The sequence below is a fragment of the Cetorhinus maximus genome, chromosome 16, assembly GCF_964194155.1.
Source record: "Cetorhinus maximus chromosome 16, sCetMax3.hap1.1, whole genome shotgun sequence".
Taxonomy (NCBI): Eukaryota; Metazoa; Chordata; class Chondrichthyes; order Lamniformes; family Cetorhinidae; genus Cetorhinus; species Cetorhinus maximus.
Genome location: NC_135894.1, coordinates 73,123,887 through 73,138,269, shown reverse-complemented (window position 1 = coordinate 73,138,269; position 14,383 = coordinate 73,123,887). Strand labels below are relative to the sequence as shown.

The following is a 14,383-nucleotide window of genomic DNA, read 5'->3' as shown; positions in this document are numbered from 1 at the left end:
GTGCTTTGTGCAGCCTTCAGACCAAAGTGATGGTCCGGCCTCACACTCACTGGACACATTACTGATGCCTGCACCTCGGCGGTGCTTGTCATTGCTGCCAGAATGTAGTGGGCAGGCGTCACAGAGTTATCTCATTCCCTCTGTGTGCTCTCAGCACCTTTAAGGTGGGGCTGACCCCCATCTCTTCAGCATCTGTGGCCAGTGACGCGGTGCTCTTGAAGGGGTCAGGCACTGAAGGCAAACAAAGGATCAAGCATTTCTAAAGTTTCATGGCTGCATCTCTATGATATGACCCTGATCACCGAGCGTAAGCAAGCTACCCTCAGACAGACAGGAGTCAGACATTCACAGAGGCTATGTGAAGATCTATGGAGTGTCCTCGCTGCATGTTGTCATCATCCTCCTGCAATTGAGCGACTATTAGGGCCTCCACTGCGCCTCCATGACAGGAGCATTCTCACAGAGGGTATTCATGCTGCCATAAGCCAGACTGGAGCCAAACATTCACAGATGCAATGTGAGGATTTATGGGGTCTCCTCACTGTGTATCGTCATCATCCTTCACAAATGTAGCAGCTATGAGGGCCTCCCGATCACACCTGCCTTGTCTGGCCAGTGCGAGGGCCTCATCCCCATCACTGCTGCCTTCAAGAACCTCCTCACCCTCATCCCCGTCGGCGACTCCTCATTGGAGGAGAACCCCAACTCCTCCTCAGCTAGCACCTCTCCCCATTGCAGCGCCAGGTTGTAAAGGGTGCAGCAGGCAATGATGATGCATGACAACCTCTGTGGACTATATTGCAGTCTGGTCCAGGCACCGGACCCTCATTTTCAGCATCCCGATGGTCTGCTGCACCAAGTTGCGAGTTGCAGTATGAGCCTTATTATACCTTCGCTCTGCTGTAGTCTGAAGTGACCGTACAGGTATCACCAGCCTCATATTCTGCAGGTAGCCATTGTCCAAGAGGATCCATCCCTGCAGCCTCTGTGGACCCTGGAACACATCAGGAATCTGTGACCGACTGAGAATGTAGGAGTGGTGACATTCCCTGGAAACCGTGCGCTCACCTACAGGAGGCGTTTCAGGTGATTGCATACCAACTGCACTTTCAGCGAATGGAACCCCTTGCAGTTGATGTAGTTGACCGCATGCTGTGATCGAGACCTGAGCTCCATGTGAGTGCAGTCGATGGCGCCCTGCACCTGTGGGAAACCCGAGATCTGGGCGGAATCCAATCGCTCTGGCATCCTGGCTGTCATGGTCCTGGGCGAAGTGCACAAATTTATGTGCCCTCATGAAGGTGGCATCAGTGACCTCATGGATGCATTTGTGGATGGAGGCCTGAGAGACCCACAGAAACCATCTGTGGAGCCTTGAAATTGAGTGCCGTTGTGCACTTTCACAGCCACTGGCAGTAGGTGCCCTCCATGTTCCCATGGTGCCAAATCCTGCAGCAGGTGGCAGATGTGGCCATCCAGTTCCCTAGATATACACAGTCTTCGGCGACACAGGATCTCAGCCAACTGCAGGAATGAAAGGCGGTGTCTATAGACCCTGGGTATCACGAAGAACTGACCAGCGATGGCTCACTGTGGCTCTTCAGCAGCGTATGTGGGAGCCCCAGCCACCCCTTCTTCCTGAGGGTGCTACTCCTCCCTCTGCACAGACAGGCGCATCAGCCACGGTCTCCTCCGCCATCTTCGCTCTGTGTAAGCCACGAGGCATACAGCTAGTTCACCAGGCTCCATGATCCTCACGTACTCTTCCTGCAGGATGAAAGAGAGAGACACATGGGTTAGCATGGGTGTACTAAGAACCTGTCTTGGTTAAGTCTGAAGGCCTCTCAACACATCGCAGAGAATTCTGGCCACCACTTGGATGGCCAGAGATTAGTGCACTGCATGGCTGCCTGAAACCCCACCCACCGCCGCCCCACTTCACCCAGCCGATTGGCAGCAGCTTTGCCCATTGGACTGCATGCTGTGCTCTCAGCTCAGGCACAGGCATTCTCCTAACCCATGCTGCAAGGCTGCGCTGTTAGCTTGATCCATCAGGGGGACTGGTCCAAACCGGGATGATGACATTGCAAGGGGCTGTGAGCACCTCCACCAGTGACTGCTCCATGGCCAGCTTTAGCAAGGAGATTGTACAACGTGTGCAGCCATCCAACTGTTCTGCAGTCCACTAAAATGCTCATTACTTTGCAGTCTCTGCTCGAGGGGTGAAAAGCTCTGGAGCACTTGGTGGCACTTTGATGCCTCTGCGTCGCTTGAGTGGGCAGATAAGCTAGAACTCCAATCACAATAATGGCTGCGCCTGAACTGTCTCAGTTGCAAAGGAATGGTCACTTTATATAAGGTGTCCCGAATGCATGACTGCTTCCCTCGGCCACGCTAACCCCAACCCCGAATGCTTGCGGGCTACATTGAACCACAGGGCTGCCCTTGCCCCTGCCCCCACAATGTGCCTCAAGCTTGAAGTCCAACAGCGCTGCACAACGTTACTGTGTACTCACCTCCGAGTTCCCCTCAAAGTGCAGCCCGCCAAGTGAATGCTTTTTATATGCTGTTGTCAAACACATCAGTGTGCTTTCCCGCTGATGTGGGCAGATGATCCAGCCGGGGTGGTGAGGGGGCAGGGGCAAGCGATACCAGTGGGCAGGCCTAATAATGATATGGAGATGTATTGTAATGAGGTTCCCAATGATGGCAGGAAACGTGGCCCGCTCACGTCACCGATCACACCCGACACAGGCAGGCATGGAAAATCCCGGCTTAAGTCTTCAGGAGCCTGTAGACATCCTGTGTGGTCCTCATTTAATCATTTCATTTCAATGCTCAGGAGGCCATGTTTTCTCATCTTTCATCATTGCATGTTCCTCTCTTACCAGGGATTGACTTTGTGCACCTTCTCTGCACCATTTCCAGGGTTTAATAATTTCCCGTATGCCTTGGTGACCAGAATTTGATGCAGAAATGACAGAATATTTTTCACAGTATTGTCATTTAACTATTTTTCTTTTATATTTCTGTTTAACTGTCTTTGGTAACTATAGAAGGCCTTTTGGGATTTTCCAGAAACTGTGATAAGCCAATTGAAAAAAAAACATATACCTAAGGTGGAGGGCAGTGGTTTTTGAGTATTTAAATGCTTCATCTTTATTTTCAGGCACAGGAGTTGGAAAATGTGTCCCTGGTAAGCCTCTGCTTTCACCATCTGGATTTTATTATCAGGACCAGTGGATTTCATCAAGCTGTAAAGTTCAGCGTTTCAACACACCTGCAAGTATAAGAGACTGTCTCAGTGGGAAAAAAGTTTACATTTTTGGAGATTCCACTATACGCCAGTGGTTTGAATATTTGACAGGATTTGTATCAGGTTAAGTTTAGTTATTTCTCATATGTATTTTGATCTAATCCCCTTTATGTATTACATATACCCCGATCCAGTTTTGTGTAGTTTCCAGGTAAATTATTATTCCCTAAATGTGAATATATCGGTCAGCATTTCTATACAACACAGCTTAGTGTACTGAATACTGGAAAATTCCACAGGGTAAATGTTTTGCTGGTGGGAGCTAAAGGGCACTTTCACTCGTTCTTGATAGTCATGCTTGTGGACTCAAGATCATTATCAGCAAAACATTCACATGGATTTTATTGGAGAGGTGGTGGTATAGTGGTAAGGTCACTAGTAATCCAGGGGCCCAGGCTAATGGTCTGGGGACATGGTTTCAAATCCCACCGTGGTAGCTGGTGGAATTTAAATTCAGTTAATGAATGTGAAAGCTAGTCTCAGTAATGGTGACCATGAAACTATCATTAATTGTTGTAAAAGCCCTTTAGTGGAAGGAAATCTCCTTACCTGGTCTGTACCCCATGTGACTCCAGACCCCACAGCAATGTGGGTTAATCCTCTGAAATAGCCCCAGGAAGCCACTCAGTTCAAGGGGCACTTTGGGATGTTCTTGCCAGTGATGCCCAGATCCCTTGAAAGAATTTTTAAAAAATTTGAGGCAAACAGCAAATGTGATAACTGCTGAAATAAAATTAGGCAGATTACAGCTCAGCAAATGGAAAGACTGGATTTCTTTGCTATGAGTGTTGCAGCATTCCGTCACAGATCCAGTAAATTCAAAGTGGTGCACTGGACCATGTGGTGCACTGGACCATTTGGCCTCCTCCTGAGCTGAAAAAGTCCATGGAATTCTAAATGCTGATGGGAGGGAACTATACTGCAACCCTAGGGAGAGGGCTTCAATTTGAGGCATTCCAAGGGGTGCAAGTGCTTCTTGGCTCCAGTTACCTTTGGGGCTTTGTTGAGGGTTTTCCTAGTATATGGTGGGAATTCCATCAAGTTCATCACCTGGTAGCCACATTAAGACCCACGCCTCCCCAGTGCAGGGGTAGATACAACTCATAGGTTTAAGAAGATTTCATGAACACTGGAAAGAAAAGTAATTGATCTTTGAAGAATTGATGACTTACAATAAAACAATGGTTACACTTCAAAGCAAAAAGTAGTTTGTTGACGGTAAAACACTTTGGGACATCCCGGGATCACGAAACGCACAAATAAATGCAAATCTGTTTTTCTGCCTGATGGCTTCCTCGGCTGATCTCTGAGGGAAATTGTCGAAATGACACAACTTTCTTTAGATCTTGCATGGTTTTAGTGGCACTCTTTCACTGTGGGAGATGCCACTATGATTATCTCCCATTTCACCAGAGCAGGATTCTCCATTTTGAGTTATTGCAGAGTACTGACACCAAATATTTAAATGGCTCTGTTCCTTTCAATTAGCATAGCACTAGTTGTCTGTGGTGAAAGGGATGGGTGTCCTGCCTTCCCAAACTTTTTCAGCTCCTCAAAACAGCCAGCCACAGTTTCCTGTCCAATGATTCTATTATTCTAAAAATGAGGCTCATGTTTGCAGCACTAAGTTGAGCAATTGAACCATTGCAATTTTTTTGAAAGCCACAAAGTCTGAACCAACAACTAGCAGTAGGTGACAAATCATGTGGTTAAAATAATTTTGAAGTTGTTTCTAACTGTTCTATACAAATGCACAAATGGTGAATGTGACTCTGGTGCATTGTCCTTTATTGTTCTTCTCAATCTCTCTATAACCCTTCGACACTGATGTCCATGCCATCCCTCTTTAACACATCTTCTCCTTTCAGGCCACCCTTTCTTGTTTCCACTCTTGCCAATCTAACATTAGACTCTCTAGCAACATCTATTCTTCCCAACTTACATCTTTAACTCTGTGGTCAACACTTTACACCTTCGGAGCTGGCGTGCGGTGGTCCCAAACTCGCGTGAGAAGACGTTGGGTGGGCGTACTCACTGCCTCCAGTAGAGTGCACAGGCAGTCATCAGAGAAGTGAGGGCAGGGTGCCCATCGGCATTGCCTTCCCATCTGGTGTTGGCAGTGAATCCTGAGGCAATAACTCCTGCCAATGGAAAATCCTTCAATTCAATGTGAAACAGTTCCCCGAGGCTCTTCAGCAACTCCTGCCAGCCTTCAGGGAGCGGCCTGTACAATTTCTAAACCGCCTTCCGGGTTCCCATTGGCTCTGGCGCCTGCCACGCTCCCGCCCCTGCTGGCAGCACTGAGCCCCTGTTGGCGTGCATTTCAAGCTGGACAGCCCTTAATTGGCCAGCCAGCGTTAAATTGAGTTCAACTTGCGATTGCAGGAGGGAGCGGATATCGCAGCCACTTCCAGGCCCACCTAGCACACGCATGTGACGAGCACAAAATTCAGGCCTGTGTTTTTTACAATGCTGTACCCTTGACCCCGGTCTCTTTGTCACCTACACAATGTTATTTGTTAACATCATCCAAAGACATGGGATCAGATGGGATGAAGCCATCTGCTGCCTGAACTCTCATCCATGCTTTTGTCATCTTCAGACTCAATACTACCCTGGCAGGCAAATATGCCTGAATGGTTCTTAGCCCGTTCATTCACCAGCATATGTGGGTGCTTCTTAACTATTGGCTCCAACCGCACATTCAGCTCCTCTGCTGCCTTCTCCTAACTCACAATAGTTTTGACTCATCCATTCCTGCTGTATTTGTTGACATTTCTTTGCACCTGACCCCATAATTACCTCAATACCCTGACTCTGGCTTCTTGTGCATCTCCCATTCCCTACACAGCACCATTAGCAGAAGCACCTACAGGGCCTCCCAGTCATGCACCCGCTTGCTTTCCCATCGCTGTGAAATTCTAGGGAAGAAGCAGAAAGATTCAGTGAGGCTCAGGATTCCTTTATTCCAGGCTTGTCCAACTCACTGCCCATGTGCCATATTGTGGCTCTGAACTCGGCCTGCCAAACCTCTTAGGCAGTCAATTGACTTATATTTGAAAAATGCTTTAAAACTGCTCTCTCTGTATTTGCTGCTTATAAGCTCAATAGTGAGCCTCTCAGCAGCAGTTGCAGAGATAAACCAGCCTGTGAGTGGACGAGCAGCAAAGAGCGGGAAGGTAAGTTTTGAAGGAACTCCAGGGCTCAAAGCATGAGACAGCCGGAACAGCGGGGCCCAGGCGGCCAGAGCAGGGCACAGGTGAGCCCGAAAGGGACCCACTGGCACCTGAGTGAGTGACTGACTGGAGACCGTGTGAGAGAGAGTGGAGTGGGGGAAGGAAGAGAGCGTATGCTGGGGTGGTGAGGGAGCGTGTGGGGGGTTGATGGAGCATTTGGGGGGGGTGGTGAGGGATGGTGGGGGGGTTGATGGAGCGTGTTGGGAGGGTGGTGAGAGGGGGTGTGGGGGGGTTGATGGAGTGTGGGGGGGGTGCGGTGAGGGAGCATGTGGGGGGGTTGAGAGAGCATTTAGGGGGATAAGAGAGAGGGGCAAAGAGTGTGTGAGGGGGGAGAGAGGGAGAGAGAGTTTGAAAGGGTAGAGTGAGGGAGAGAGTGAGTGTGAAGGGCTAGAGAGAGGGAGAGGGCATGTGTGGGGGTGCAGAGTGTGTGTGTATAAGTCTGGCTCATTCCCAGTATTAGGATTCTCGTTCACCCTCACTCCCACACACCAACATGGACTCTCATCCACTCTCACAGTGGGTGAGGGTGAGTGAGTGAGTACCCTGAGCCTGGGAGTGAGCCGGACACACACACTCTCACCCTATCACACTTCAATATTCATTTCTAGTTATTACTTTTTCTTTGCTCGAAACTGTTTCTTTTCACACCTCAGTCTTTTTTGAAATTAGTGTTGTGCCAAATTTTATCTTTCCGAAATTTGCTCATCAGCCCCTTGAGTGAGAACATTTTGAAATGTGCCCCCCCAACCCGAAAAGGTTGGACAAGCGTCCTTTATTCCCTTCTAGACTCCCTCTGCTGATATAAGTTGTGCATCTTAAATAGGCAAAATACACATGCAATTTTCATTACACTGCATCCCTCCCCCTTCTTAGTTAATGAGAGGCATGATATATCACATCACATCACATATACAAACTGCATTAATTTTACAATACACTCAGTCATATATAATGAGGTCAAAGGTTTCTTCACTGACTGAAAATACTTCACTTTGTAACATTATCATTTAACGTGACAGACATTTTCTCGCATGAGTAGGATATCATCTGACATCAGATAAGGTCTCATTGAACTCGTTTTCTCCGTCTGAGATGTTGATGTCTGAGTTGGATTCAATGCTTACAAATGGTGTTTTCAGTGCTCTGAAGAATTACGCTTTTGTGTGATGATTTGTGAATCAGGCTTAGCAGTGATCATTGATCCTTCTGTGTTGGTCACAGCAAATGGAGCCTGGGAGTGAGCCTGGATGTCATAAGGGGCTGTTTGTTTTCCAACATGACCATTAGCTTTCACATACACCTTATCACCTGGCTTCAACAGCATAGCTCTAAATGTCACGTTTCGCTCTGCATTTACTTTCGTTTGATGCTTCTTTTCTCAAATGTGTTCATGTAATTGTTGATCATTAGTTCTGCTGGGAGCTCAGCAGGATGTGTGCACGTAGGATGTGCAAAGATGAGTGTAGCTGGAGGTTAAGTGAGGACTCATTCTGTATTTGCAAAGAAACTCATAACAACTTATGGGGAGGTGATGGCATGTTGGTATTTTATTTTTGAAATAATAACTGATCATAGACCAATAGTAAGCTTGTTCAATAATAAACTACCCACTTGAATAGAGGGTTGGATACTCAAATTACCAGAGCACAAGTTCCATGTTGAGTATCAGCCAGGTAAGCTCAACACAGCGAACTCTCTTTTGCAACACCCATTGTCGACAGTCAGTCCTACTAATTTGAGGAAAAGTTTTAACTATGTCAGCCTAAATATGGTGCCAAAGTCGCTAAAACAGCTGACATCAAAGTAATAATGAAACAGGATGAGGCACTGCAACTACGTATGACAGCTATGGAATCACAAAACTGGAAAGACGTGATCGAGAGAGTGTCTACAAAAGAAGTTGCTCATGCACATTACAATGTCTTCGCAATGTTCGAAAGAGCTCACCGTTCCAACCATATCTGATCTCGTGTCACACAGCCACTCTATTGTCATCCCGCCACTCATTGAGGGAATGTACTGTCGATAAAGCACATGAAGGCCACCAGGGAATTGTCAATAACAAACAACTCCTAAGGGAAAAGGTATGGTTCCCAGGAATTGCCTACATGGTAGAGCACAAAGTCAGAGTTTGCCATGTCAAGCATCTACAGTGCCAAATCTTGGTGGTCCTCTCAAGTCTGAACTATCCCCAGGTGCACAGATTGAAGTTAGTGTTGATTTTGCAGATTTTCCCACTGGTGGAAACTTGCTTGCTGTCAGGAACATTTTAGGAGCTGGTGAATCTTAACAATGAACATAATGTATGAGTGTATAAGCAAAATTTCATAGGCGACTGTGGTTTCTACAATTCAGATACTTCGTTTTTGCAGTGTTTTTTTCGAAGAGGCTAATATGTGATTTTATTTCAGTAAATTTGCAAACTACATGGGTTTCACTCATTGAAAAATCACATCCCATTGGCCAAGAGCTAATGGAGAAGTCGAGAGATTTATATGCACCTTGAGAAAAGAGATCTGCACAACTACAGTGAGACCAAGTCAGGATGCGAGAGTTTTTTTTTAATTCATTCATGGGATGTGGGCGTCTCTGGCTCAGCCAGCATTTATTGCCCATCCCTAACTGCCCTTGTTCAGGGGGCATTTAAGAATCAACCACATTGTTGTGGGTCTGGAGTCGCATGTAGGTCAGACCAGGTAAAGGATGGCAGATTCCTTCCCTAAAGGACATTAATGAACCAGATGGACTTTTATGACAATCAGCAATGGTTTTGTGGTCATCATCGGACTTTTAGTTCCAGATTTTTTGATTGAATTAAAATTTCACCATTTGCTGTGGCAGGATTCGAACCCTGGCCCCCAGAGTATCATAGACATTTGCTCAGACTAAGTGTCTCAAAAATGTCTTCCAATTCTCTACCTCCATAGCGGAGGAGTAAGGCTTTTTGTCTTTTGTCATCTGTGATTGCAAAGCCTGCCATGATACCTTCAAAATGTCACAGTAACTTTTGCCAATGTTCGAATAATGGCTCTGAATCTATGTCAAAAGGTGATACATTGGTCATAGACAATGCCATCCTGATCAGCAACACCATGCGTAATCAACAATCCAGGATTGTGTTCCTTTCAAAGAAAAACCTCTCTGTAATGATAGAAGATTATTATGTTTGATTGGACGGTTATTTTGGTGAAATTGATATGTGTGTGTACACTGTGCAGGCTTTTCTGTAGCTAATCCTCAGCTGGACTATCTCTGTGTGTGTTTCCTGAATCTCCAACTTAAAATGCTGTTTGCAGAAAGTGAACAAACAACTCCCAAGATTTGTTTCCTTTGTTTCAAAGCACAAATGTTTCCTGTTTTTTCACTTTTATGTCTTGGGTAATTCAGTTTGTTGACCAACCAAACTCTAACTGCACCCCTTCCTATGTTCTCCTCAGTTGCTGCTTGCAATCAATAACAGGAAGAGACTGATGTAAGAATAAACAGTGATGGTTTATTGAGACATCGGGCAGAGCACCAGATCATATGTGCTCACTCAGAATCCTCTAGAACTAGACTTACAGTTCCCAGTTGCCCATGCTATACAGTGATTTGTCAGTGCTGTCACATGATCAGTACACTTGCATTCTCTTAAAGGGACAGGGTACCTCATTTTACCACATCCCTCCACCTTTACTTAAAAGTACAGCTAGCAAGTTTAAAACACATTAACTATTTACACAATAATTATCAAGTCTTCAGGAGGCTTTCTCGGACGTGCTGAGCATCTCAGTTCAACAACCTCGGCTGGTTTTTCTGAGACTTCCATTTCAGGAGACAGTTGTCCACTAGGTTTCTCAGTGGAAATTGGAAGGTTTGTCTCCCTGACCATCTAGGGTCCCACAGGTCCTACCAGTGCTTCCCAATTGTGTGATCTGTCCTCTACATGCGGAACAGATTCAGGCGTACATGAAGACTGCATTTCTTCTTGTGGGGCTGGCGTTCTTTTGCAGAGATGATCCACGTGTTGTCTAATTATTTGGCCATTTACTGATACATTATAGGAGAAGGGTCCAGTTACTGTACTCACCTCGCCTAACAGCCAATTGGGCCCATCTCCAAAGTTCTTCGCAAGAACCGCATCTCCCACTGTGAAAGTTCTTAAGCGACTATGACCATCATGTCTGGTTTTCTGCACCTCTTGACTTTCCTCCACCCTCTCCTCTAACAACTGAGATTCTAAGTGATTTATCTATTCTATGCCTGTTAATTTTTATTCACAGAATTACATTTCAGCATCAAGTTAAATGATGTGACATCTTCTGTTTTAGGTCTGAAGAAGTTTGATCTCGGTAATTCTAAAAATACCGGCCCTCATCTCGCTTTGGATATAGACAAGAAGATCAAAGTGGAATATTATGCCCATGGCAAACCCATCCGAATCTTACCCATTTCGAGTCAGGATCTACCATTAATTGCAAATAAACTGGATGAGATTAAAGGAGGAAAGAGCACCATTATAGCCTTCACCATATGGTGTCATTTCAACACTTTTCCAGTTGAAACGTACATTCGAAGGCTCCAGAACATCCGCAAGTCAATTCTACGATTGCTGGACAGGAGTCCAGACACACTGGTTGTAATAAAGACTGCCAATGTCCAGGCCCTTCCACGGGACGTCAGTCTCTACAACAGTGACTGGTATTCCTATCAACTAGATTTAGTGATGAGAAAGATGTTTGAGGGCATCAACGTGGCATTTGTGGATGCCTGGGAGATGACAATAGCACATTACCTGCCACATGAATTACATCCCCAGAAAGTCATTGTAAAGAATGAAGTAGATGTGTTTCTTTCATATGTATGTCCTTCTGAAAAGAGTTAAATACTGTTTTAGATTGAACTTGGTCATTATGAGATTCATATTATATTACAGAATGAAGAGATTAGCAATCCTAACTACAAGATTTCTGGAAGTGCTTTTTAAATGAATGTACTATTTAGTTTTAAATGTGGATGCCCTACAGCTGGAATTTTTTGAAGTGGATCCTAGGGCAAATGTGAAGAATATTTTGTGGTATGTGTAGATTATTGTTGTTTTTACACTGAGTCATGATGCCTGCAGAAAGGGGATTATGTGGTTGCATTTTGTTTTAATAACTTTTCTGAAGCATTGACCCCCATCTTGATATATGTTCACCATATAACTCTTTGATGGGTGTGAACCCAAAAAATTCACAAATGTTTTAAGCAAATTAGATACACAATTAAGGTGGGTGATGATGGAATTTACAAGAATAGATTTGCAAACTTTGATACACTTGTGAAATGTTGTAAATTGCAGGAGGGGGTGTGGGTGGCCAATCCCTTGGCAACCTGCCAAAGGAGTGACTGGAAGGCTAATTTAAGTATGACTTGGAGTATGACTTGAAGGGTAGCTTAACCCACAGGACTTCTCACCAATGCTGCTTCTGAAACCAAAGGCTGAAGCGGGGCCCAAAGATAGTTAATGGTAATTTTCATCACAGCACTCGATTGCAGTGATTGAAAAATGACCTTTCTGCAGTAGGTCCAATTTTTCTCCTCTTGGGTTTTCCATCTAACCAATCGGCTGGTGATGGTGAATCATGACTTGCCAATAGGAGAGCTACAATGCTGCACATGCCTCCAGCAAGTTCATGATTGAGCAGGCAACAGGCTTCCTAATGATGAGGTTGAGATGTTGGACCACTCAGGCGAGGCTCTCCAATAATCACCACGGATAGTGGCCTGGATCAACATTGTGTGCTGCGCCCTGCAAAACCTAACACTACAATGGCGGGATGTCTTGGCTAAGGGAGACATGGAGGACTGAGACGTCTCCTCCACCAAGGAGGACAGTGAAGGGAATGGAGCTGATGAGAGCTAGGATGGTGTTGAAACACATGCAGAGGCCATCTCAGGGTTACAAAGTGGCAGAAAGGCCCGTGCCAATCTGCTAGATTCCAGGCAGAGTAAGCTGCTGACACATTACTTCAACTTCTTGGTTTTCTATCCTCTGCTGGCTGGAAGGTCACAGCTCCTTTTTGGTTACGGATATGATACTTTTCTTGAATGTACCTTGATTTATGATAGCTGAATTAAATTACACTAGTTTACCGTCTGCCTGCTGATGGTTCAATCCTTAGCATGCGCCAAACAATGTTAATATGCAGAACCCTGCATGCATTAGAACCTGCACAGCACTCCGTTCTCTCGTGACCACGGGAAACTGTAAGTAGAATTGTGATTTCGCCCATGCCATCACAAAGCCCATGTACATGGCAACCTGGAGCAATATCAAATCTAACCTTGGCAGGGATTCACTCGTGTCACCCTCACACCTGCTCCCAAAAGGGGGCCGACCTGTAAGAGAGCTCTTTAAGACAAAACTAGATAGATGGGAGGAGCAACATGCAAACACCATTTGTCCCTTCAACATCGCTCCTCCATGCAGATTTATGAGGGGAGATCGTGTTCCTGTCACTCACTCAGAGTAAACCCATATCCCTTGACACCTTCTTGCCAAGAAGTTTTAAGGTAACTCTGGAGTCCACTCGCTGAGAGTTGCTGAGGTACAACCACTCTCGACCCTCCAATCACAGAGACTGTTACAGCTCTCAGTCCTTGATGGCCTTAGCATTAGCTCAAGACCATGATCTGTCATTGTGGACACCCCGGCCAAGGGAAACTTCTTTCCTGCATGGACCCTGCAGAGGCCTGTTAGAGCTGCTGATGCTTCACATGGATAGCCTCAGAGTCTTCGGCAGGGTTCAGCATACAGGCCCATTCTACTCTCTCTCACTCTCTCTCTCCCCTCATGCACCAAAACCTTGGTCCTTTAATGATGGCCATTGTACTTTGGTTGCAAACCCTTTATGCGAGGTCCACTGCCACCCTTAATAAGATGAGCTGGCCAAACAAATATCCACATGAAGTCTGACAAAGGCTTCAGTCAACTGCATGGACAGCTCTTAAATCCTACCCTCATATCCCCCTTGCAGTCGGGGCTAATTTTCCCATTGCCCCCTGACTTGCAGCCTTAACCCAAAATGACAAATCACCAAGGAGGGCTATTAATGATTGCACATGCTCACCACAGCTTCCTCCAGACATGTAGGGCAGCCTCTAGTTTTCTACTGTTAAGAAGACAGTGTTGAGCTTCACTCTCAGCCCCGAACCTGCATCTACATGTTACTTGCCATTCACATAGCAGGTTTAACTCCCCTTGAGTATTGCTGAAAAAAATACATGTTGAAGCTTTTTGTCTTGCACCCATCAGAACACTTCGCAAGAATACAAAAATAAGGGGAAAACAGCAATTTATACTGTACGTCAAGAGAGTGCTGGTTGGTTAGCAAGTGGAGTCTGATTGGTAGAGGCATTGCCATGGAGAATGCACCACCGAATCTCAGAATTTTAACAGCACAGAAGGAGGCCATTCGGCCCATCATGTCAGCACTGGCTCTCCAAATGGGTATTATGACCTAGTGCCATTGCCCTGCCCTTTCCCCGTACCCCTGCACATTATTTATATTCAAATAATCATCTAATGCCCTCTTGAATGCCTCAATTGAACCTGTCTCCACCACACTTCCAGGCAGTGCATTGCAGACCTGAACCACTAGTGTGAAAAAAGATTTTCTCACATCACATTTGCTTTTTTTGCAAATCACTTTAAATCTGTGCCCTCTCATTCTTAATCCTTTTACGAGCAGGAACAGCTTCTCCCTATCTACTCTGTCCAGCCCCCTCATGATTTTGAACATCTCTATCAAATCTCCTCTCAGCCGCCTTCTCTCCAAGGGCAACATTCCCAACCTCTCCAGTCTAT

General features: G+C 45.8%; 1 protein-coding gene across 1 annotated transcript in view; it reads left to right on the top strand.

The window, feature by feature from the left end:
- LOC144691695 (NXPE family member 3-like) overlaps positions 1-12,673 on the top strand; it is a 64,291-nt gene extending 51,618 nt beyond the window's left edge. The window contains exons 5-6 of the mRNA XM_078560051.1: positions 3,170-3,379; positions 10,863-12,673. Coding sequence (XP_078416177.1) covers positions 3,170-3,379; positions 10,863-11,416 — 764 coding nt within the window. The 3' untranslated portion in view covers positions 11,417-12,673. The remainder of the gene's footprint in view (positions 1-3,169; positions 3,380-10,862) is intronic.
- The last annotated feature ends 1,710 nt before the right edge of the window (positions 12,674-14,383 follow it).